The sequence below is a fragment of the Platichthys flesus genome, chromosome 1, assembly GCF_949316205.1.
Source record: "Platichthys flesus chromosome 1, fPlaFle2.1, whole genome shotgun sequence".
Classification (NCBI taxonomy): Eukaryota; Metazoa; Chordata; class Actinopteri; order Pleuronectiformes; family Pleuronectidae; genus Platichthys; species Platichthys flesus.
In genome coordinates, this window is record NC_084945.1 from 5,979,020 (window position 1) to 6,003,869 (window position 24,850).

At 40.2% G+C, this 24,850-nt stretch overlaps 2 protein-coding genes across 7 annotated transcripts; both read left to right on the forward strand.

Annotated features, from left to right (window-relative positions):
• The first annotated feature begins 1,187 nt into the window (after window positions 1–1,187).
• On the forward strand, window positions 1,188–8,768 carry paqr5b (progestin and adipoQ receptor family member Vb). Its single transcript, XM_062401497.1, has 8 exons — window positions 1,188–1,382; window positions 2,211–2,338; window positions 4,775–4,980; window positions 5,184–5,310; window positions 5,507–5,551; window positions 6,210–6,306; window positions 6,871–7,015; window positions 7,951–8,768. The coding sequence occupies exons 1-8, from the start codon at window positions 1,329–1,331 to the stop codon at window positions 8,238–8,240; spliced, it is 1,092 nt and encodes a 363-aa protein (XP_062257481.1). The 5' UTR covers window positions 1,188–1,328; the 3' UTR covers window positions 8,241–8,768.
• A 2,380-nt stretch (window positions 8,769–11,148) lies between these two features.
• Window positions 11,149–21,314, forward strand: LOC133966587 (kinesin-like protein KIF23). Of its 6 annotated transcripts, none has more exons than XM_062401599.1 (23): window positions 11,149–11,202; window positions 12,300–12,366; window positions 12,507–12,635; window positions 12,882–12,987; window positions 13,485–13,621; window positions 13,713–13,825; window positions 13,970–14,140; window positions 14,824–14,936; window positions 15,249–15,370; window positions 15,473–15,575; window positions 15,678–15,757; window positions 15,892–16,011; window positions 16,295–16,454; window positions 16,574–16,735; window positions 16,904–17,070; window positions 17,171–17,344; window positions 17,545–17,754; window positions 17,972–18,277; window positions 19,305–19,538; window positions 19,735–19,823; window positions 20,562–20,622; window positions 20,827–20,867; window positions 20,967–21,314. In XM_062401599.1, the coding sequence occupies exons 1-23, from the start codon at window positions 11,189–11,191 to the stop codon at window positions 20,980–20,982; spliced, it is 2,895 nt and encodes a 964-aa protein (XP_062257583.1). In that variant the 5' UTR covers window positions 11,149–11,188; the 3' UTR covers window positions 20,983–21,314. The 6 variants fall into 6 exon arrangements, with proteins under 6 accessions (XP_062257583.1, XP_062257662.1, XP_062257740.1 ...); XM_062401678.1 differs by having other exon boundaries at window positions 16,295–16,445; XM_062401756.1 differs by lacking the exon at window positions 19,305–19,538.
• Window positions 21,315–24,850: the final 3,536 nt, after the last annotated feature.

The following is a 24,850-nucleotide window of genomic DNA, read 5'->3' on the forward strand; positions in this document are numbered from 1 at the left end:
GCTCAAGAATCTTCTACTGTGTAACATTTCCTACTTTGTATTACCTAATTCTGGCAGTGAGACGTGTTTGCCTTTGTTGCTCAAGAGTTTGAACAAGATAAACTCAGCTGTCTCCGCTGGGTGTGACGCTGCTGTCGGTCTGAGGGCAGATGGTGACATGTGAGTTTAACAAGAAGACGAGCGAGAAAAATGGCACTTGAGGAACTCTGTTGACTTTTGTGAGAGAGCAATTCACACCCTCCATTCACGGAGTGATGCAGCCTTATCAGGCGCGGCTGAAACTCAGAATGCATTTGTTGATAAGTTCAGATCTGAGCTGAGATGCAACGTCTCTTCTGCTGCACTTGCTTTGAGTTTCTAGAAAGAAAATGGAAAATGTCTGAAAACATCAGCCTCACCACAACAACAGTAAAGTCAGTAAATTTAACTGAAGTCTTTCCCTGAAACCGACTCCACAGGCCCGTCTGTCATCATTTGGTGACAGGACGTTAACACAATTACAATCACAAGACTTTTGTTATGAAACAACTGTTTTATTCTTATGTTAAAAGACTGAATATAGACCTAAAGACGTTACACACTGACTTTTTCAGTCCCAGTAGATCACTGGGACTAAAGCTTAAAGTCCTATTAAGGTAAAACACCATTTCTGGATGTATCGCAAGTCCTAGTATAGATAGGTACGCAAACCTGTGTGTGTATGTGTGTGTGTGTGTCCGGGTGTTAATCATGTTGTGGGGACCTATATCTCTGTATCACATTATGGGGACTTCTCTTCGTTACGGAGACAGAATGTCCCCATATCATGAATCATTCAATTTTGAGATGACGTCATGTTTTTGAGGTTACGTTTAGCTTTGGGTTAGGGTTACGGTTAAAGTCAAGGTTAAGGTTAAGGTTAAGGTTAAGGTTAAGGTTAAGGTTTAGAATTAGGCAATTAGTTCACATGGTTAAGGTAAGATTAAGTCTCCAGGGAATCACTGTAATGTCATCTGAAGTCATGGAGACACGATGCTGTGTGTGTGCGTATGTGTGTGTGTGTATGTGTGTGCGTGTGTTTGTGTGTGTGTGTGTGTTAGTGTGCGTGTGTGTGTTTGTGTGCGACACACCTCCGCAGAGACACAGCAGGAGCACGAGGAGGAGGTGTGGCTCAGCTCTCAGGTATACTGGATATTCTCGCTGGGTTCGAAGAAGGAGGGGATGGAGGGGAGGAACCTGGAGGACGGCATGGCAACACACAACCCGTGTAAAGCCGGTGGCGCGCCCTCAGATCAGCTCGACTCTCAGACCTCAGCAGCAGCAGCAGCAGCAGCAGCAGCCACACAATCATGTTCAGCCTCATTAGATTACCACGAGTCTTCACCATCAACCAAGTACCCAAAGTAAGTTGCTCTTCACTGTATCTCCACTGGACAGGTAGGACGCTTCACACTGAGCTGCAGGCACCACACAGTCCACATTAACCACTGCTCACCTGTGAGGTAGAAGACACGTGTGTGGGTGAGAAGGATCCACTTCTGATGTGAGATGAAATCAATGTTTCTGTCGAGCATCAAGTTGCTTTGGATAAAATCTGCTCGTTTAGAGTCATGAAGGGAAAAACTCTGAAATCACAGCCTCCTATTCATTTTAACTTCTTAACACAAAAATCACTGTCTCAGGTCCGTCACCTTCCAGACCTTCAGACCATCAGGCTAATTAATAAATATTGCAATAAAACAATCTTTATAAATATTCAACGCAGATAGAAATGTATATTTGTTAATATCTTTATTATTATTATTTGTGTTACTACAGAGTTTCTTCTGATAAAGCTTTTTCCACTGTCACACCTGTATAACCGGTGTGACGATAAACCTTTCGTGGCTTCGATCTTGAATCTTGAAGTTTGGTATGAACATGAGCAGTTCAAAAATATAAAACGATTTTTTTTTTAATTAATTCTTTTTTAAGAAGCATAACAAGGTGAAAGCTTAATTTCAAGTTTGTGACATCGTAGGTTTTAAACTGTGATATTTAAGTTTTTACATTAAACAAGCAACTCTTGTTTCACTGATTATTTCCTCCTCCTGTCTTCTGTATTATTTTATACTTAGTTTAAAATACATATTAGACATTTTCCATTGCTGCATCAAACCTAAAAGGGGAAAAAAAGTTTATAAAAGTTATAGAACTAACTCCAGACTAACTGAGGTATTTCTTTTTTTGAGGTTTTCCACGAGGACAGCATCATCTCTGGGTACAGACACCCCCGCAGCTCAGCCACTGACTGCGTCCTGAGCCTGTTCCAGCTGACCAATGAGACGCTCAACATCTGGACACACTTTCTACCCACATGGTAAAATACACTCATGTTATTTTTCCTGCAAAGCGTCACAACTAACAACATAATAGATTCAGAAACATGTTTTAGGTCGATTTGTTTATTTTTTCGAGATGCAACAAGTAGAGACTTAGTCACTAATGCAGAATAGTTTGTAACTTGAAGACAATTTTCACATCAAACTATTTTCCAAATTCTCACCAGTCGTAAACTTCTGACCTTCAACACAGTCAGGCAGTGGAAGAGGAATTTTGTACCGCTTATAAAGGATATCATATTCAGACACAAATCTAAATTTATTTTATGTCAACCCTTCATGTTGTTATACAATCTTACATGTTTCAGAACATATCTTACATATCAGAGAAGACACGTGTTCTTCTCTCTGAACACCATGAGTCAGCCACTCCCTCTTTCTCCAAAAAAAGAAGTTAATTAAAATGTGAAACTTCACAGCGAGTGAGTGGACGTGTTGATGAAGTTTACATCACATGATGGACACAAAACAAAGACTAAACAAAAAGACAATACAAATATCTCTGGATGAGAGAGGAGTCGTACACGTAGAAGATGTTGTCAAAGATGTCAAACTTGGAAAGACAACAAGAGTGTTGATGTGCTGTAAAGAACAACACGTGACACCTGCAGCAGGATCAATACGTCATGACCAGCCTCCTGCTGCTCTACCGGGGCTTCACCCTTCACCTGAGTGTTTCAGACAATTTCCTCTGACCCGGACAATCTCAGGCTGCGTTTTTTCACATGGAAAGATCCGGAAAAGGTCCTGACATGAAGAGAATAAATAATCAAACATACACAAGTAGCTCAAAAAGACGCAGCAGCTCGTTGCCTCATTTCTCAGCATCTACTGAGGTGATGTGCAGACGAGCTGTGGAGACGAGGAAGAGGAATTGAAAGCCATGATAGATGCAAGGTGGGAGACAGAAGGACGATGAGAATGAAGAATACGCCCCACAGCCATCTACTGTACAGGCAACACTGTGGCTGCTCAGGTTCCTCCAGACTTCAGTGTTTGACAAACACAACGTTACTCATGTGTGTGTTTCTACAGAGGTTCCATCATCTGCCAGCAATGCTGCACTTCCTGCCTGCCAAGATGTAGTTGTTTTGACCGCGTAGTCCGCAGAGAAAGTGTGTGTGTGTGTGTGTGTGTGTGTGTGTTTGTGTGTGTGTGATGCATATACATATATTTATATATATATACGTACCAAGGGACCATGGATGTTTGTGCCCGGGGACCATGGACCTGCAGGCCAGACGCTAATGAGCAGATCCGTGCTCAAGGTTTTCATATGAGGTGCCACAATTAGTTAACTGCTCAGTGACGAGGAAAAGCACAAATAACGTTGATTTGTTAATGAGGTGCACTGAGCCTTGAAAGCAGTGGCTGTGATACACAAGGCAAACTAAAGGCTCCTGATAAGATTAAGCATTTTGTGCAGAGCTGTTGTGAAACGGCTGCAGGCAAAATATATGATACTTCATAAAAAACATCTTGGTTTTTCAAACATTGACACATGACCAACAAGTTTTAAACAAATATACTTAAGTGGCTGTTTAACGTTGAAGTCTGCTGGAGAAGAAACAGGAGGTTTCTTCATTTCTGATCTTTTGTTGTTTTGCTCGTTATGAAATGTTCCCTCTGTGTTTACCTTCGACTCTCAGGCAAGAAATGCTTTAAATTTTTAAGCCAGTTTGTTTTGGTTGGTGTGATAGATCATTCACAGCATGGCTGAGTGTCACATTTTTGCCATTCAGATGGCATAAGAGATAAGAGGAAGTTAGCTTAGCGTAGCATATAGACTCCACATGTAAAAACCACAAATACTACCCTGTGGTTGTAAGCCTCTGCCAACTGGTGCAGTTTCCGTACACAAACATTTATTTATCCAGACTAATATGAGGTCATATTAACTTTGACCTTTGACCTGCATGCAAACCTAACCAGTCAATCTGCGAGTCTAAGTGATCATTTGTGAAAGGATTTTCTGGAGGTGTTGTCAATGTATCCAATAAGTCCAACTGAACATTTGAACCAAATTTAGAAGAAGTTTCCCTGAAATAGATTTTGAGATATTATGTTTTTAGGAATGAGCCTGAGCACATGACGCCTCAGTGCCGGCGACGGCCTCAACATGAGCCTTTGAACCCTCAGCAACACTTGTCTGTTGATCCTTCAACAAACTGAAATGTAAAATTGAAAAGTTACAGGAAGTGACTCGATGTAACTGTTCCTCGTCGGAGCTGAAGTCTGGAGGGGAAAGTCTGTTTACATTGTTCTGACACCCACACGCGGTGTATGATGAACAATCAAGTCCAGCTCCTCCTTTATTATCTCGGACAAATATTCCAGCGAACCTACCAAAGATACAGGCGGTATTGGGCAATGTGCCATAATTATTAATTTTACACACTTAATTCCTCTGGCAGGTATTTCCTGTGGAAACTGGTGACGGTGGTCCTGATGCAGACGGCGTGGCAGGACTCCTTCACTTGGCCTCTGGTCATCTTCCTGATCTCCTGCTGCATCTATCCGCTGGCGTCCAGCTGTGCTCACACCTTCAGCAGCATGTCGGCGCGGGCTCGCCACATCTGCTTCTACTTCGACTACGCTGCCCTCAGTTTCTACAGCCTGGGTGAGCGCACCTGATTCAGTGATTGTGTCTGATGAGAACTCCCTTTAATGGTCATCGTGCATTGAGCTTATTATCAGGGACTATAGTGGCAGATTTGATCCATCAGGGGCCAATAACATGTCCAAGAGCACACTTAGGTCCTATTTGACTGTTCGCTCTAAAGCTTGGAGCAAAGCTTTACTGGTGTTCTGCTGCTGCTGCAGGTTCAGCGACCATCTACTCAGCGTATGTTTTCCCGGACAAGTGGGTGAACGGCCTCTTCCATCAGTGCTACCTCCCCATCGCTGTGCTCAACACGCTCTTCTGCTCCGGCCTGGCCTGCTACTCCAGGTATGGTGACGAGATTCTAACGCTAGTTCCTGTCTTAACACTATGATCTCCTCATGCTTGCATTCATTGTTTACACTTTTCTTTACAAATCAGTTCTGTTCCTCTTGCACGTATCACGTTGTTGCCACTGTTTTTTCTTCTTCTTCACCTGATTAATGTTGTTGCTTGTTCTTCTCTCTCTCTCCCCCCTGCCAAGGCTTGGTTTACCATTTCTCCAGTATAATCATGACACCATAAAGAGGTAAAGACCAATGTACATGCTCTGCCTGTGTCTTGTGCCTGAAATGATCCTGGTGACTGTTGTCACTACAATGTGTGTGACTGAGTCTTTTGAATTCTTTGCATGTATGCATTCCTCAGCCGTTATTGACGGGGATTTTCAAAAGCACAATTGAGCAATAGACTATTATTACTAACAATGGGTGTGGCCTCACCATGACTATAGTGACCAACCCTAAACAGTGATTAACCCCGATTGTACAGTAGCTCCAGCCGGGCAGGTTAGACAAAAAGGTAAACATGTGCTCATAAGAAGACGTTTACATAATCTACCTCATGGAATATAAAAAAATTATTCAATCTTTAATTATTTAATTATTTATATCTCTAGGATTTAAATTTCTCTGGTAAATGTTTTTTTTTTTAAATATCCCTCATCCTTCTAACCACTCAGCACAGGCCTGCTATAGTTAAAGCTGGTTCGAGATGACAACATTTAAACTGCACCCGTGTATATCTCTATATTTGTATATTCTGGTACTGAATTAATGAATTCCTGTATTTGGGGTACTACCATTGGCTGTTTCTACACAGCTCCCTCTACAGATATAATATAGTTTCACCCTGAGGATAATTTCATGAGTGTGTGCAGGATTGAAAATATTTTTTTTAAATTTCAGATTCCCAGAGTTTCGGCGTCCAAGGTTCAGCAAAAGTCTTCGTGTGGTTGCCTTCGCCTACCCCTGCCTGTTCGTCAACATTCCTCTGCTCTACAGGGTACGGCCCCACTGTGCTCTTCAGTCATCCTGTGTCCTCACAAGACAAGTGGCAAAGAATATAGTGACTTACCTGGATATGGCCCATAAGATTATTTTAGCATTTAGTGAACACTGCACGTTTCCTTTTGAATAGGATTTTTAACACAGATCCAGAGTGTTGGCTCAGGTGCTTCAAGCTCACAAGTGCACTACACGTGACTAATATTTATTCCACATGTGGTTTTTCAACTCAAATTTTTTGCATGATTGTTAGTACGTGCGAATATTTAAAGTGAACCACACACTTGATTCAGAAAGTGGCAGCAAGTAAAATTTCTGGACGTACACAAAATAACTCTGCACCTCTGACAAGGCCCAACTGGCCTGTTAGATTCCATCAAGCTGCATCAAATTTTCTTCATTAAACAGAAATGTTGTATTTACATCAACATCCAAGCCAATACTGCACCCCTCCACCAAGTATAATGGAAATCCTTTAGTTGTAACAGTAGTTTTGACCAGTGGAGTGAAAACCCTGTTTTGTGGCTTCACTGTGTTAAATGTGTGTTTGCTGCGTTCACAGGTGTTCCTGTGTGATGGAGACGGATGCACAGACAACGACACCAACTTCCTCCACTGCCGCCACATCACCCTGGCCTTCCTCACAGGCTTCCTGTTTGCCACACATTTACCTGAGCGCCTGGCACCGGGCAGCTTCGACTACATCGGTATGACTGAGTAGTTAATGTTGACATATGTTTGTATGAGAAACCCACAGGACAACACAAAAGACACACACAAAAAAAAGAAAACCAAGGGCAAGCTAAATATCTCGGTGTGAGGTCATAGATCCAGGTGAGGTAGATTATCAACATATAAATACCATGAAAATAACTTTATGGCAACAAGTTCCATATCCACATCTCTACTGCTTCCAGGTGGCCAAAAAGTATATCTACCTTTGCAACAGGGTTAGAAAATTTCTGAACCTCAGCTCAGCATTGTGAAGCAATTTAAGTGTTTTTAGTGATTCCATATTGTTGATTAAGTCAGTTATGTTGCATTAACGGTGTTTGTTGATTTACATTTGTATTTATTGATGAAGCCCTCTCCAACAAGCATCTTGCAAATGATTTTACAGAATTTACAACCTATATCAATCAAATATATGGTCAATTATTGAACAAAATGATGTCGCACAATATAAAATGTAAGAGCACAAAACGAAGGTATGAGAGGTTTTCAAAACCATTTCATCAAAAAACTGAGAGATATCAGGCAAAGTCAAAGATTGATGAAATACGACAAAATGATGAAGCTCACATTGGTGTACCTGTAACATTGGAGGAGTTTTGTGATCAAAAGGTTTGCATGAGAAAGAAGTCAATTTTTACAGCTCTGACAAATTTCTATTTCTCCCACTTTTTTATGACAAGTCAAACAAAAAAATCCTCGTCAGATCTTTGAACAGTTCAAGTCAATTCAGAGATTTTTTTGAAGACTGGAGTTAGAAGGATAAAAGTTAAACGTTATAGAACACTTCTTATAGATAACCAGCTCTCTGTGTTTGCATTCTTTCAGCTGCAATATTAATTATTTGCTCTGAACTTCCTTCTTCTCACTTTGACGTCCCTGTTCTCAAACACGACTCCACTCTTTGCAGGTCACAGCCATCAACTCTTCCACGTGTGCGGTATCCTCGGCACCCACTTCCAGATGAAGGCCGTGGAACAGGACATGGCGGAACGACGGCCTTGGCTCCTCGATCACTCCATCCCCATCACCATTCCCAACTCACTGGGTGTGGCGGTGCTTTGTGTGCTTCTGAATTTGATTATCATTGGCCTCTACAGTCTCCCGCTCATCACTGCACCCGTCTGCCAAGCGGAGAAATATGGTAAAAGTCTAAATAAAGGACAAGGACAAACGCACAAGGATTGCGCCTGCAGCTAAACCTGCAGCTTCGTGAGCCATCGCTCCGGGATCCCAGCTGATCACGAGACACAGAAAGAGTGCATTGTGGGTGATTTAAAAACTCTGTGAGGACGACTCCAGAACCAAGAAGAGCTGAATGTTTAGGTTGATTAAGGATTCCACTCTGCGATAAACTCATCGGGATGTTTGACCGGTAGAGTAAACTGAAACTAAAGGCATCAGTTGCACAAGTATGTGATTTATTTGACAAAAATGATTGTTACCATGATATGTGTTACTCAGAATCTTAACACAAGGATGATTTATGGTGCTTGTGCTATAAGGAAGTGTGACAGAAGAATGTGAGGCAGTTATGATTGGAGAAGATGTATTTTTTGCTTAGAGTTGCCTGTAAAGTAACAACATTTTAAGTGTTGTTACTAATTATGTAAGAACTGTTGAACAGAAGAAAGAACAAGAAGAACATTCTCACGTTGTTCCTTTACAAACGTTGAAAGTATTTTAGTACAAATTATATTTATTATGGTGTTTTTCAAATAAACTTTAAACCAAACTGACTCTGCATCAGTTGGATTCTAAAGAGGAGTCTCCGACCCAACACAGTGGTTGTTGACGAGGTTCAGTTGGACTCATTAATGAACTGAGCAGAATTTCTCGTGAATATTTTCAATCCAAGAGGCTTTTTTTCAAGTCCTAGTCTGATAGAATGTCATAATTCTAGGGGTAATTTAAATAGTAGGGGTCACAATAAGCCATTTCCCCACCCTCCTTCATGATAACCCATATAATGTGTAATTTCATATCAGACTGGACATTTGTGCAAAGTTTTGTGTGATTTCAAGCCTGTTAAGGCCCCTCGGAAATGCTAAAATTACAGCAAATGAATTTTGCTTGGAGATACTCTAGGGCCTTTGCACTGTTCACTGCTTTGGCCCTTATGATATGAAAATTGATGCGAAACATTTGGAAAAGACACAGTGACAATATGTGTAGTTCAGATTCAATCAAAAGAATTATTATTCAAACAATGAATAATTTGTGAGGTTTAAGATTAAATAATCAATATATTTGATATCATTATATGAATATGATATGTAATAATTATAATTTTTTTAATGGAAGAAGAGGATGTCTATTGCCTTGCGGCGCACCTTGCGGCAGAAGGTGCAGAATGCCAGGATGTTGGCGGGGACCCCCATCAGGAAGTTGAGAATGTGTTGACTAGCATCAACAGGTGACTGTAGCATCATGGTGGCTCGCAGCACGGACACACTCACTGAGCCACTGGACGGAAGAAAGTTAATATCTTTAAAATGTATATTAACAGAGCTGGAATGTTCACAGTTTTTCAGATATCACGTCTTCTGAGGTTCAATGATTAGTTGAGGCGGAATCAGCAAATATATAGATGCTTGGAACAAGTAAGACAAAATGGAAAAATTTTATTCTCAAGTAAATTACATTCAAGATAATAAAATAGCTTTTCTCAGATCTTTACATCTTCTCTGCTCGATGTCCTCGGCCAGGTCCATCAGGTCCTTTTGAAAATATAAATCTATTAAAAAAATCCATGACCCAAATGAATAGTTTAGAGGAATAATTAGGAATATCTTAATTAAAATAATGAACTATTATAGTTTTGAGCAGATGTTACCCGACAGTTTGTTGTGGATTGAATATTGGGAGAATGAATACATACGTCAAATTCTCATAATAGAAAATAAACAAATGACGGAATGGAGAAGCTGTGGCTTAATTCGTGTTTTTGACAAATAGAAATATGAAATGTCACCAGACCTTTTTTCTTAATTCTTGACAAAAGATTATTAAAATTAATTCAAATCCCACCAATTTTTTTCAAATCCTTTTATTATATTTTATTTCATTTTGTTTTTACTCTTATCTCTTCTGTAACATTTGTGCTGTAATGTTGTCAAGTTCCTTTTAATTGGTTCCTTTTGTTTGCCTTCAATTTTTTTACTCTGTCATCACAAACACAAAATAAGGAAATCGTGCATCAGGAATTATATATTTTATTAATTACTTCTGACCTGTTAATCATCACATCCCTTACTACCCCCCCCCCCCCCCCATCCCCCATTCCCTTACCTTTGACCTTTATAGTTTAGAGTAAAATAACCTTTTAAAGTGAACCCAAATCATCTCGATCATCCCCTGGTGGATGGTTGCAGCATAACTTATCTACCCCACCTTCTCCATGTTAGTGTCGGGCGCATGGATCAAACAACATAAGTCAAAGTTCACGTCCAATATTTTTTTCTCAAGGACGGTTTCTGTCATTTAAGGTAACAATGGATGTTGACAGTAAAATGAGATGAGTTACATTCAGCAATCACTCACATCTGTTGCAATTCTTAAGCATTGATGTTAATGTGCTTGTGCCACACATCTCAGGCATCATATATAAAGCTTGTATCCAGGAAAACCACTGACACACAGGAGGATAAGACCAAAACGGTCAATTGTTTCACAGGATCATGTTAAAGAAGTCATCTATATCACAGTTATCACTGAATTTGCCTTCCTGAGAGAGAACCAGCAGTTAAATAGCCGGAAAACAAAAGTACACATTCAAGTGTTTATTGCATCTTTTTAAAACTAATGGGGAAACCCACCTGCAAAGAATCTTGATTCATAATATAAATTTGCATCTTATTTTATTTAAACTCATGGGAATAATCAGTATTTAATATCCTCAGTGTTATAACAGTTTAATAATTTAATCTTTAAGGGTGAGGTAACGCTGGTCTACCCTTAGGTGGCGGTAATGCCCCATTACGCTTTATACGACCCTCTTTTCAAACGGGGACAAGGCAGAGGAAGAAGTAAAGGCGGGACTTCCGCTGCAGGCCGCTGTGATTGGCTGAAATACCTGCTTATTGTGGTGACGTTGGAAGAGAGGGAAGTTTTCAAATCAAGACAGAGTCCGCTGTGAGAGCTTAACGATGCAGAGAACAGGGTGAGTCAAAGCTGCTGTTATATTAATTTAATAATTATACAGTCTGTGAAAATAACTTCTACCCACCGGGTTCAACATCGTCCGTCTGCCAGCGACTGGTCTGTAGACAGATAAATGCGGATAGTCCGGAAAATGAAGAGCACTTCCGTAGCGTTAGCTTAGCCCGCCATCATGCTAACTGGAGGCTAGTGGTGTGATCACAGGTCGATGTGGATGTTCGAGCTCAGCAGCGACTTCTCAGCAAACTAAACATCAATGCTTAGATGTAAACAATGATTTACTGGGTTCAAAGGTTTCTAAAGCCTCCAACTCCCTGGAGCTTATTGAATATGATGCATAACATTCACATAAAAGTCAAACTGAGCACAGACCTGCACACAAAGACAAATAATCAGTTGTCAAACACAAGAACGGTCCGAATTTAGACAAATAAAATAAACAGCTAAAAAATTGAGACGAAAATGTTTAAAGCCACAGAAACACAAGTTATCTCTCTCTTTCTGTCTCTTCACACTCTCACTTACATACTGCAAGTAGCTGACTCCAGATCTGTTGTTATAATTTATATTAACTGGTGCTGCTTTCATTAACACTATTATTACATCTATAAATATCACACGTGTTATTTTCACTATATCAGCCAGTTTGACAGAGCTTGAATATGATGGGACAGTGTGATCCTGGGGAGACGCATTGCAAATAATAATAATTTGCACAATAATAATAATTACAAATCCTGTAATAATGATAAATAATAAAACTAAATATGAGTTTGAATCTGGGCCAGTCTTATGGAATTAATATGGCCACAATTATGGAGACACATACCCGTGTACGTACACTGTACTTCCAGTGTGATCTGTTTTTCCAAGAGTTTGCCTGGGCCCCTCGTTTCCACTCCTAGTTTAAAGAAAATATTTGTCCTTGTGGGGGAGCTCGACAGGCTTTCACACAAGCTTGAAGGTGAACTGGAGTTAGGTAGTGTTCAGAACAGCTATCCCCATACCTTTGGCCATTAAATGAAAGTTACTCGGTTGAATAGTCTGGATTATTAACTAACCGACCGATAACTTTTATGTGGCATCATTGTTTTACAGCAAAGGCAAGACTCCTCGGAGGCACGGACCTAGGAAGGCCTCCAACACAGAGAAAGATCCAGTTGGAGTAAGTGAACATCGCTCACTTTGTTGAGCCTCAAACTGAAACACACTTGGACCCCAGTTAAAAGAGAAGCTTGTTAAAATCAAAATAAAAAAAGTGAGATAGAACATCTTATTAATATATCTTTCCTGTTGTGTCTGCAGGTGTACTGCCGTATACGACCGCTTGGAGCAGAAGATGAGGAGTGTTGTGTTGACATGATCAGCAGCTCCACTATTCAGCTGCATGCTCCCGACGGTCTGAAAGCCAACCGCAATGGAGAATTCAAAGAGGTAAGTGGGATCTGGATCCAGTTGGGCAGTGTTTGTACCTTTTTAACAATTTGTGGACAACCCACTCTACCTCAAGAACCACACTATTCCAGAAGATAGGAAAATAATCACATAGTAACTAAAAAACATGTCTCGATAAGAATTTCTTGGATTCCTAAGTGTTTTATTACTTTGAAGAAATGGTTCTTATTCTCTGTTGAATGCCTCTCACATGTGCTGAATGTACTTCCCTTATTTCTTCTTTAGACACAGTACACCTTCAAAAAGATATTTGGTATTAATACCACGCAAGTTGAGCTTTTCGACGTTATTGCCAAGCCGCTGATTGATGACCTCATCGACTGTAAGAATGGTAAGTTACATTTTTTTTCTACCATGAACTGTAATGTAGTTCACTGCGCAAAATCCCATACCCTGACTAACATTCATTAATATCCAAGTCAAAGGGATTATTAGTTTGCGTCTTAAAAGTGATGTATAGACACGCAATGGCTGCAGGAGGGAGAGAAGGTCTTCCAGGAACATGAATATTAATTCACCAGGTCATTATGAAGATCAGCTCTATTTATGTTTGATCAGACCAGTGTGGAGAAATGCACCTCGATGCAGTGGTTCTACCGGGGGGCCAGACACAACCACCCTGTGGCTATGATCTAAGGTTTAGGTGCAGCACACAGGCCTAATGTTGAGAGTATCTAACTAACTAAATGACTATTGATGGTTTGCCTATGTTGTTCATAGTCTGTGATATTACTATGGATAAAACATAGTAACACATTTTATGATTTTTATAAGTCGATTTTATAAGTCTTTCTGTGGTTATGTATCTGTAATACTTAATGTTCCCAGGTCTGCTGTTCACTTACGGTGTTACTGGAAGCGGTAAGACCTTCACCATGACCGGCGCTCCTGGGGACGGTGGACTCCTCCCGCGCTCTTTAGACATGCTCTTCAACAGCATCAGCGCCTTTCAGGCCAAAAGATTTGTACGTCTTTTCATTCATTGAGGGTGTTCTGTGTTTTAGTCTCTATGGGACGGGATATTTACTCTTGGAAATTGTTTTGAATCTTCATTAGGTGTTTAAACCGGATGAGAAAAATGGGATGGAGATTCAGAATCAAGTTGACGCTCTGCTGGAGAGACAGAAGCGAGACAGTCAGCCGTCTGTCCCCAAGACACCAGCCTCCAGGTAGTTATGAGCAAATTTATATACTCTTGACTTTGTATACTAATTTATAGTTTTCAAAAGTACTTTTGAAATTAGAGCAAACTTTATTTTACAGTCATGTTGGCTGCTGTTTGTGTTATTGTTTTTTGTTTATGTTTTTATTAGGCAGAGGGCTGACCCAGAATTTGCAGATATGATCAGCGCGGATGAGGCTTGTAAATCTGAGAATGTGGACGAGGACTGTTGTTACAGCGTCTTCGTGTCCTACGTCGAGATCTACAACAACTACATCTATGATCTCCTGGAAGATGCTTCGTTTGACCCAATCAGATCAAAGTAAGAGACTGGTTTTTAGGTTTGACTTGTGCTTTAGTAGAGTAAGCTTATTGAGACATAGGCTGTTTCTGTTCTGAAGTTCTGTGTTTACAACCTGCACTTTTTAAGAACAATGTTTTTATTAGGTGGCTCGCTGGAGGCACGCCTGTACGGAACAATGAGTTCATGTATGTGGCCTCAATAAGATCATTCCACAGTACCTTGTTTGTCTGTAGGTGTAACATGGCTGTCGCTGACATAGGTCAACACTAGAAACGTTTACATGGACAGCAATACTCCGATATTAACTCGGATGAGATAATAGTTGGAATATTTGCTGTACATGTAAACTTAGTCTCTGTATTTCCATCCTGTAAACCCAAACCCTCATAAATATCATAGATGTAGCTTCTACCTTTGTGTCATTTTGCTGGCTTCTGTCTTCGGGGATTGGCTTCCTGCTCGTTCTGTGTACGTGGAGATGCAAAACTTCCCTGAATGGCTTGAGCTTGTTTGTTAACCAATTGTGCTTTTGTCTCTTCCCCTGAATTTGTGTGTTAATGTGTCTCCCTAGATAGTATTTAATTTAGTTTTTGAAGCTAACATTAAATCATTTTAGTTTCTGCTGCTCGTCTTCCTAAAGCAACACATCATGGCTTTACTCTGCTGTTTGTTTGCTGAGTCTTTACATGAACTTGTTTCAGGGCGCCTCAATCCAAGATTCTCCGTGAAGATCAGAATCATAACATGTATGTGGCTGGCTGCACGGAAGTGGAGGTCAAATCCACAGAAGAGGCGTTTGAAGTCTTTTGGAAGGGTAAGTTTTACTGAGAACTTTCTCTCTCATATTTACAGTGTATTCAGTATAACATGGAGACCAATTTGTTTGTCACTGAAGTTTTGACAAACAGTTTTTAACTGTCTTCTCATGTTGGAAACCAAAGACTCTCATAAAGACAGAAAACATGTCGTATGGTGGAGACATGTCGTCCATTTTTATATGCGGTCTTATATTCAGTTTACTGATTACATCAGCAGGAGTAATTGCAGAAACCAAGTAATTGCTTATTGTTTATTAGATCTCTTTTGTAAATGATCACCTGCTAAATTTCTGACCTGCTGCCAACAGGGCAAAAGAAAAGGAGGACGGCCAACACTCAACTCAACCGGGAATCCAGTCGCTCCCACAGTGTGTTCACGGTGAAGTTGGCCCAGGCCCCACTGGATGCTGATGGGGACCACATTCTACAGGTGACATGCAGCTACAGTGTTAGATAGTAAAAAGTTTGTGTGTGTGTCACAAAGGATTCAGATGATCTATGGTGAAGCTAACAGTGTGTATTTGGAATTCAGGACAGAAACCAGGTGAATGTGAGCCAGCTGTGTCTGGTGGACCTGGCAGGCAGCGAACGCACCAGTCGAACCAGAGCAGAGGGAAGCCGACTCCGTGAAGCCGGTCAGTTCTTTCATTACTCTGGAGGCATTTTCCCCTGTAGCTGCAGATTGTTTGTGTGATTTCATTGTATTTAGTGATGTCTCATTTATATTTCATGTACAGGTAACATCAATCAGTCTCTGATGACACTGCGCACATGTATGGAAGTCCTGAGGGAAAACCAAATGTATGGAACTAACAAGGTTGGTGTTTTATCATGTGTTCATCTTTTTTTACAGTTGCTCTGGTACCTTTTCTATTTAGACTAATATTCCTCATATTGTGTTAAGGAATGTTACAGCTGTTGCAGTTTCTCAGAGCTTCACTTGTCTTACAGATGGTACCATACAGAGACTCTAAAGTCACACATCTGTTCAAGAACTACTTTGACGGCGAAGGAAAAGTCAGGATGATTTTGTGCGTCAACCCAAAGGCCGATGATTATGAAGAAACTATGGTAAGACGTTTTATTTTTTTTGCAAAATGGCCTGAATTCAAAAAATCATCTCTTTATCCTAGAAGAACTTGTGTGACCTTGTAAAGGCACAACTGCAGCTGCTGGTTGGTTTACCATCAAACCACAATGGAAACTGGACCAATTTGTTAAATAAACACTTCCTGAAATACTCAGATTTCCTTAGTTGGGTCTCAGAAAATCTGCATTTAATTTGGAACTCTGCTGGGGGCTGTAGGGCAAAGAGGAGAGTAGTAGTAATAGTATTTCATTGTATGTGCTGCAGCTGGTGATGCGCTTTGCCGAGATGACCCAGGAGGTGGAGGTGGCGCGACCGGCCGATGGGCCGATCTACGTCCTTCCTGCAGGACGCAGACAAAGACACCAGGCGTCCAGAGATGAGATGTCACGTCGACATGAAGAACGAGGAGGTCCCGGTAATTCTGGTACATTTCGCATTACAAACTCCCTCTCGTACTTTATTCTTACATGTCAGATGCACATTTCAGACATTTGATCACTGTACGACACTAGTTTGACACAATCTTTTGTATTCACGCACTAGATGACCCAGATATGCTGAGTCGGCTGATTGAAAGCCTTCCAGCCCTGCCCCCTAGTGAGGTGGTGGACGCATTCGATGATCAGACACTGCCCCGCCTGGTTGAAGTCCTGGAGAAGAGGCAACACATTCGTCAGATGATATCAGAGCAGTTCAAAACAAAAGGTACAGTCCCATTTTTAGTCAGTACAACAATAAACTGTCTTTGGTTGGTCAGAGAACTGGGATCAGGCTTCTTTCTGGTCACAGAGCATTTTTCTGTCTACATGTTGACGATTTAAACATTTCAAGCCAAATGTTTTAATACCTGCCTTGCTGTGTTTTCTACCACAGCCAATACACTGATGTCCATGCTTCAGCAGTTTGACAACCAGCACAGTGCAAAGGAGACTTTCCTACACAATCAGCAAAGCAAACTAAACGAGAAAGACAAAATGGTCGTCAGTCAGAAGATGGAGCTGGAACGTTTGGAGAAAAAATCCAAAATGCTGGAATATAAGGTGTCGTCTCTTTCACTTTGAAATCTATCTTACTCTTCTCTTTTCTAAAATTGATGTGCAACATTTTAAACACGTCTTGTATTTCTCTCCATCTCTTCAGATTGACATCCTGCAAAAGACGACAGACATGTATGAGCAGGACAAACGCTCACTGCAGAATGAGCTGGAGACCCGGGAGCAAAGGCTCCAGAGGGAACTCGGTGAGAGGAGGCGCTTGGAGCAGCGCATGCATGGCGTGGTGACGGACACCCGACACAAGTGGGAGAAGGAGTGTGTAAGTGGCATTATGGACAGTAGCGCAGATATCATGTACATGAACAACTTTATATAAGGACAAATTAAACTAACCATAGTCCCTAGAAATAAGAATTGTGTTGTGCACGACGTCAGAGACTCTTGTCTTGAAGGATTAAATAATAAACAAATGTTCCCTCGCTTTGTTTCTGTCTTGTTTTTGCTTGTTTTTCTTATCAGGAGAGACGAGTGAATGCCAAGCAGATGGAGATGCAGAACAAGTTGTGGGTGAAGGATGAAAAGTTGAAGCAGCTGAAAGCCATAGTGACGGAGAGCAATAGCACCAGCGGCGGTAGTTCATCTGAATGTCCAGAGAAACCCGCAAGGCCTTCAAGAGAGAGGGACAAGACCATCACCCAGAAGAGGTCTGCATCCCCATCACCGACCCCTGTGAGTAGTTTACTATGTAACACTTCCTCTTCCGTCAGTCTACACCGTGACCACTCCAGAAATTTTGCATGCTACTAATTATTTTTGATTATCTGATCAACCTTAACCTGAGGATTTCCTATCTTGTGGAGTACACGTGACACTGATTTGTGTTTGTCAGTCTGGAGCCACCCGCTAACATCCACAATGCTTGGCCACATTTCCTCATCACTTTCAGGACTTCAGCCAAACTCCTTCCCACCCAAATCGAGCCCATGTTAGAGCAGTTCAGGACCCTTACACCACCCCTTCCTCCAGCACTCCCTCCACCTCCTCTTCAGCTTACCGTTCAGTGGCCTCCTCCATCTCAGATTGGGAGCAGAAGTACCCTGTAGGCGCTGGGACTCCCCAGTGCAGGAGCCGGACTCCCCTATGCCACGGCACCAGCAGCGTGGGTCGCAGGAGAGGCCAGCACTTGGCCAAAGACACTGAGGCCTCTGCTACCACTCTCGTCTACGGGCTAGACCTAGAGGCAGGCAGAAGGGTTAGTGTGTGTGTCAGAACGTAGACATTATTAAGAATGTGTTGCGCTTTTCTGCAGGCCTGTCGTTTAAGCCTTGGTGTAGACTTGAATCTCTAAATTCAAGATTAATGTCTGTTTGTTTAAAAATGCATCGAGTAGAAGCTGCTGCATCTGTAGTCGTGTGTTTGTCCTATCTAGAAAATAAGGTAGACTAGTCCTTCATGCTTGTGAAGCCTCTTGACTTGCACCTGAAGCCCTCTGAGTAGTTGCATCATGTTTGTCCTTCTTTCTCTTGCTTGTTGACAACTGCTTTATAGAGTTGCCTTTTTCTTGTGATGTATAAAAACACATTTCCGAAGCACCACCTAACAAACTGGCAGTTCGGTACTGCTCCTCATCTTTATGTTATTGAAGTAGTTCCACACATAACTTTAGATTTTTTAAATCTTTGGATTGGTTTCTTCTGTTGATACATTAGCAGTTCTAGTAGATTTGATAAACTATTTTATTGATATAATTATATTGATACTAATTTGAAATTGAGAAATAATCATTAATGACCTTTATACATTTTTGCTGCTCACAAATTTGTGTTGGATTATTAACAGTATTTCCTTCTATCAGATATGTAAATGTTGCATTAGTCATCAGTGCTCTCGTTCTGTACATCTTTTAACAAACACTCAAAACAAACCTGGCATGCTTTTTCTTCTCGACTACTTTGGTCTGTTTTCCTTGCAGTGGGGGTTTTAGTTTGTATGAAAAATAAATTTATTACTGGAATATTTTAGATTTACATCTGTTTGTGGTTATCTGTTTCCCCCTTTCTAAATGTAAAAAATGTTTCTAAACATTTATGAAATTATGAATTATTATTATTAACATGTCCTGCCCCTCTACGACTTCCAGTGATACATTTATTTTCAGCACAAGCCTAAAACCCTCATCATCAACCGCCACTGCTTTCCCTGATAATCTTTAAATGGTCACTGCTGGTGTCAACTGTGAATAACTTTCTGGTTTGTCTTTGTCACACTGGGATCACCAGACGGCCCTTCCCGTCCATCCAATGCACAGACGCTCACACTCTGCGGGTGGGGAGAAATGGGTAGACCACAAACCCTCCTCTAATTTGGAGCTAGACACTTTCATGCAGCCAATCATACCCAATGCAATCAAAGTGTCGACCCCCAGCGAGAAAGCTCTGTCTAAATGCCAAAAGTATGTGCTCAGACATCAAGAGCTCGCCTCTGACGGGGAGATCGAGACCCAACTCATCAAGGTAAAATGATAATCACTGTTTAGGCTTCAGATTCTTTAATTTCTTGCATGAGTTTCCCTCTGAACTGAATCACATTCTTTTTGATTTAACACTGATCCTGTTTCAGATGATCGTTGGACAGTGTTGTATCTTTTGCTGTTGATTTTGAACAGATTTTTCTTCCTGTGTTCTCTCATTTTCTCTAAATCATCCGCAGGGTAATGTTTTTAAGACCAGGGGCGGAGGACAAGCTGTGCAGTTTACTGACATCGAGACGCTAAGTCAAGAGTTTTCAACAGCACCGAGGTACAGAAGTTTTCCAAATACTACAATACTGGTTGTGAAACGTCTGACTGTGACTTTATCTGTCATACAGTAAGATTCCTGCAACATCATTTTAAACCTATTTTAATATTGTGTATTGGTATCATATCATGATTTTAGGTTTAACCATATTATCGCAGCTGAGACTAAACTTAAAGGCACCGAGGGGCCACAGAGACGGGCTTAGTTATTCATGCTCATCGAGAAATCACATCAGTGTTGATTAAAACAGTCCAACTTCTGCTTCTTGCAGTTCATTGTCTTGAATGATAATGGAAAAAATCCGTAATCTATATGTTCATTCATTTTCATACAAATATTTTACCTGGCACAACGGTCCAAAACTGTATGTGCTCCTCCTTCTAGCGACACCTGTCCGTAAAGTGAAGTTTCCTACCTGAATGTCAAATACCCTAAAGCACAATGAAGACACCCAAGTATATAGTATTTCATTTTTTAGCAGGATGGGCAAACAGTTTTTTAATGTTCATAAATATGAGTGGATCTGGTATCTATTTACAAGAAACAATACACTGAAAACAATATTGTTGTTGTTTGTTTGGGGAATTGACACTTAAAACAGCGATATCCTGTATAGTTTATCTCCTACAACTTAGACTTTCTTTGTAACTTATTCATCTTGCTTCTAAGTTCTAAGGTAATTCCTCCTAAGTTTAATTCAGGGCTTCAGACGACTGAAACTGTTTGTTTTTGTTTCAGTCGCAAAAGGCGATCTGGCTCTGGAGAAGGTCGAGTTCAACGAGAGAACATCGAAAACGTGGTAAGATTTGAATATTCATAATTATACAACAAAAACAATATGAAATCACTTCTTCTTTCTGGTCAAGTAACTGTGGTTTAATAATTGAAAATTCTTCGACTTGGCTTCAGGTGCTGAAGTGCAGCAGCATCTATGATGAATTGTGTACTTTGATGGGTGTGTGTGCAGTTAGGCTAATTTATGTCTACCCATTCCTCCCATTAGCCTCCAGTATCGAGCACAAGTTCCAGCCATGGCTACCAAAAGTAAGTTTGTGTGTGTTTGTTTGATGTGCGGTGTTTGTGTGCATTTCCGTATTATAAATGACATTTCATAACATTCTGGGTTTTCTTTCTTTCTTCCAGACGGAGAAAGCCTTGAGTCGCTGACAATCTGAAGAACCTTTTTTTCTTAAACTTATGTGATGAGTCATGCAAAGAATATTTTTAGTTTTTTAATTTATAGTTCTGCTTGCTTGCTTTTTTAAAATTTATTAGAAGTGACGCCGAAGCTTGTGGATTATGCAAAAAATAGTGACCCGTGTTTTGAAATTCCAGTGTGTAGAGTTTGTAAATATTTAGCTGTTAAGTAGATTTTACTGAAATCAATTCTCTTACCCCCATGAATAAGTATGATGAAACTTTTAACTCCTGTCTTTTAAAACAGGATGTGTAGCACACTGATTTCTTTTTTGGTGGCATTAAATTCCTTTGAACAAAGTCTTGTTGTAATGTTTTTTTGTTCACGAAGACAGAAGAGTTCAGAGTCTCCATCTTAAATCCTGTGACATATAGAAAATGATTATTAGTTATGAGGGTTGGTTTCTGTTCCTCTAAATTATTCCGCAGCTTTAAATTATGGATTGGTGTTGAAAGGTTCTCAACTTATTTGAGAAGAAAAGAATAAGACAAACAGTTAAGCTCCACCAGACTCATAGATATTAGTACCTTGAATGTGCTTGTTTTTATTAACAAGATCCATGATTCTTTCCTTGGGAAATTAGTGAGATAAGTCTCATGTTGAAGAAAGACAAAACAAATCTTGCAAAACCTTCTGAGGTTCTTGCTTGGTCCATGTTCTATCTTCACACCACGTTTTGTGGAAATCCCTTGGAATTTATTTAATCTGTTGTAAGAGGAATGACATTACTCATTTAAAGATATTTAAGAGCAATGGTTTTTATTGTGCTGTAACTGATACCTTCTCGTAATCTTTGTGGTTATTGGACTTCCTGTCTGTACCTTGTATAAAGACACTAAACTCTACAAGCTAGAGGTCAAATACTTTCCTTCTTTTGGTTTTTATGCCACTGACTCAGCTCAAAGTCAGAGGCTCATTTCTTCTGGTCGACTACACAAGTGCAGAAAAGTCTGTTTTGGCTCCAGCCCCAGCTTGAGCAATGGGTGGAACATTGGACCTAGTGTGTCTAAACAGAAACTTACCATTCCACCGTTAATTGTTTTTTGTTTTACTTCATTAATATTGTAATTAAAATAGCATCATGATGTCAATGTATTTACAGAGTACAGAGGGACAGAAATCTTGTAGTTTCCTATGTGAACAGCAGATGGCACTGAACACCTTTTAGGAAATCTAATACGCTTTATGTGGTGCTATTTATTATCATACTCTTTTATTTCTAAAAGTAACTTCCCAGACCTGAAATCAAGATTTATTGAGATCATTCAAAACATACCAATTAATAAAATAAACCTAATTGATATTTTATAATTGACAAGACCATACATTTAGCCCTTTAAACCTAAATACAGCTTATTAGAAATATATTTGCTTTTCAAACATTAGTTGATCATATTTACCTGCAGTGATGTCACTTGTCAGCAGGATGTCCATCATGTGTCGTGGGCGTACCACTTTGAGCATCGGCAGGAAGTGGCAGGAAGGTGGCAAACACCAATCAGCCAATCTCAGCCCTTGTGTCTGCGACTCGCCTGTGGAAATATTGACCCTTCCCTCCCTGCTTGTTTAACCAGGCAGCCTGTAAGCAGTGTCGGAGCAAATAAACTCACGACAGCGCTGCTTTTCTAAATGGCTTCTTTAACTCAAACACTGGCTAATGGCTGCTTAAACACGGCCCCTCTTATCTGCTGTGGACTCTGTGTTTCCTCTGGTACATTGTATTAGATGGGTCACCTTTTATTTTTTTTTGGCTACGTGTACTGCTGAGTGTGAAAGTGTGAGATTACCAAACAGCGTATTTGCTGTTGGAGGCTTTTAATCACAAGGTAATTTTCTCTGCGGTGAACACAAATATGATGCAGATACACAAACTGCTTGATGGGTGTGTTTGGTCTGTGTACACATTCCACCTCCGTTTTTCCTTTAAAAGACGTCATCAAAATGTATCTGGTCACCGGCTCAATGAGGTGGAAATTAGTCTATTAAAGAACAATGACACTAATAATTTGAAATACATAAGGTAAAGGAAGTACATAGAAATGTTTATTTTTTTCATCTGGAAACAATTGATTGTGAAATTCATTATTTGATGACTTGTTATAATAATAGAGAGTTTTAATAATCATGAAATAAGACATATTGGGGCTCTTCTTTTAGAAAATCAAGATTTGAAATAAAATCAACATTTTGGTCTCAACATTCTAAATATGTAATATTATCTTTAACCGAATGTTCAAAGATAGTTTGTCATTTTAGCTTGTTCTTATAGCTTGACCGTAAAACATTTGATTCAGACAAAGAAAAACATTTTAGTTTGTGGACATCATTTTTTAAAGATCCCATAAACCATTAAACCATTGCAAGTGATCCCTTCCAGAGCTTGATTTAACTGAGACAATCGGATTGCAGCCAACAGGATCTTCATGGATGCAGTAAACGTTTCCACCAATCACAGCCGTTGCCATTACACCTTAGGATTGTGGGTAGTGTTGTGCCTCATGACATCGCAGACTCAACACATCTTAATTGAAACACAGATGCTATCTTATGGACTTGAGGCTTCTACAGGAACATATAGATTAGATACTTTTCTGTAGATTGAAGTGATTCCTCTGAAACTCATACATTTACGAAGAGCCCAGAAATCTGTCACTTCTAAAAAGGATAAATCCACAAAAAACAATAGTTATAAAAAAAAAAAAAAAAAACGATCACAGCTAAAGATGGTTTGAAATGTGTCACTTTTTCCCTTTTATAAATGTGAGTGGATTTTCTGTGAGTGTTCTGTGTGCTGGGTGGACGGGGTGTCTATGTTTAGACCGCACACTCAGTAGCACTCCACCACGACTTGGCTTGCTCATTAATTTCAATGAGAATTTCAACACTGCTTTGTCACAGTGGGGGGGGGGAGCTGTGCCAAAGGGCTGACTCAGCACAATGCGTAAATGATGGCCAATCAACAACACGCTGGAGCACATACCTGTGAGATAGTGCTGTTTGGCTGAATAATTCTGCTGTTAACATTGCGATCCTAGCAACAGAGGATACAGTGGTTGTTTTTCTTTGTAAAATGTTGTGTTATATTTATAATGTCCCACAACAATTCATATAATCTAAAAACCGCTAAATGTAGCAACAGGCCCATACCAGTGTGTTTTTATCTGAATAAGCCCTAAGGGAGATTTGACCTTTATCCTTGGCTTGTCTGTGATTCTATACTGTGCTTTAGTTTTTCTCAGGTCAACACAATGGTGATTAAAAAGGGATTTTTACACCATAATAGAAAATCTGTGTCATGGCTTAACCCTCGAGTCTTTCTGAATTATAATCTCTGCCACCATTGTCCTAGAAAATATATGACAGTCCTCCCTTTTTTCCACCGACCTCCTGTGTGTCCTCCCAAGTCAACAATCCATGTTTGTACAGCCGTGTGTGTGTGTGTCTGTCTGTGTGTGTGTGTGTGTGTGTGTGTGTATGAGCATTCAGAGTAAACAATGGTGGTTTGAAGCTGTACTGGGTTTCCTTGTTTCCCATTTAATCATAAGGTCACACCTCGGTTGTCCTTGCCTATTGCTTTTTAGACCTGACTTTACTGAGTAAATGTCAACACAGGTTTATTACATTTCTGATAGTAGAGCAAATGTGCAGCGACTGTGAATAATGTCTCAGTGGGCGGAGTCGGGGTCAATCTGGGACGTATTCATTGGAGGATGCAGGGGCCTTCAAGGAAAGTGTATCCCTGTCTCCTGAAATGTATCATAAAATCTTGGATTATCAACATATTAAATCATTATAAAAAATAATTTACGAATTCTGATCAGTTAAAATA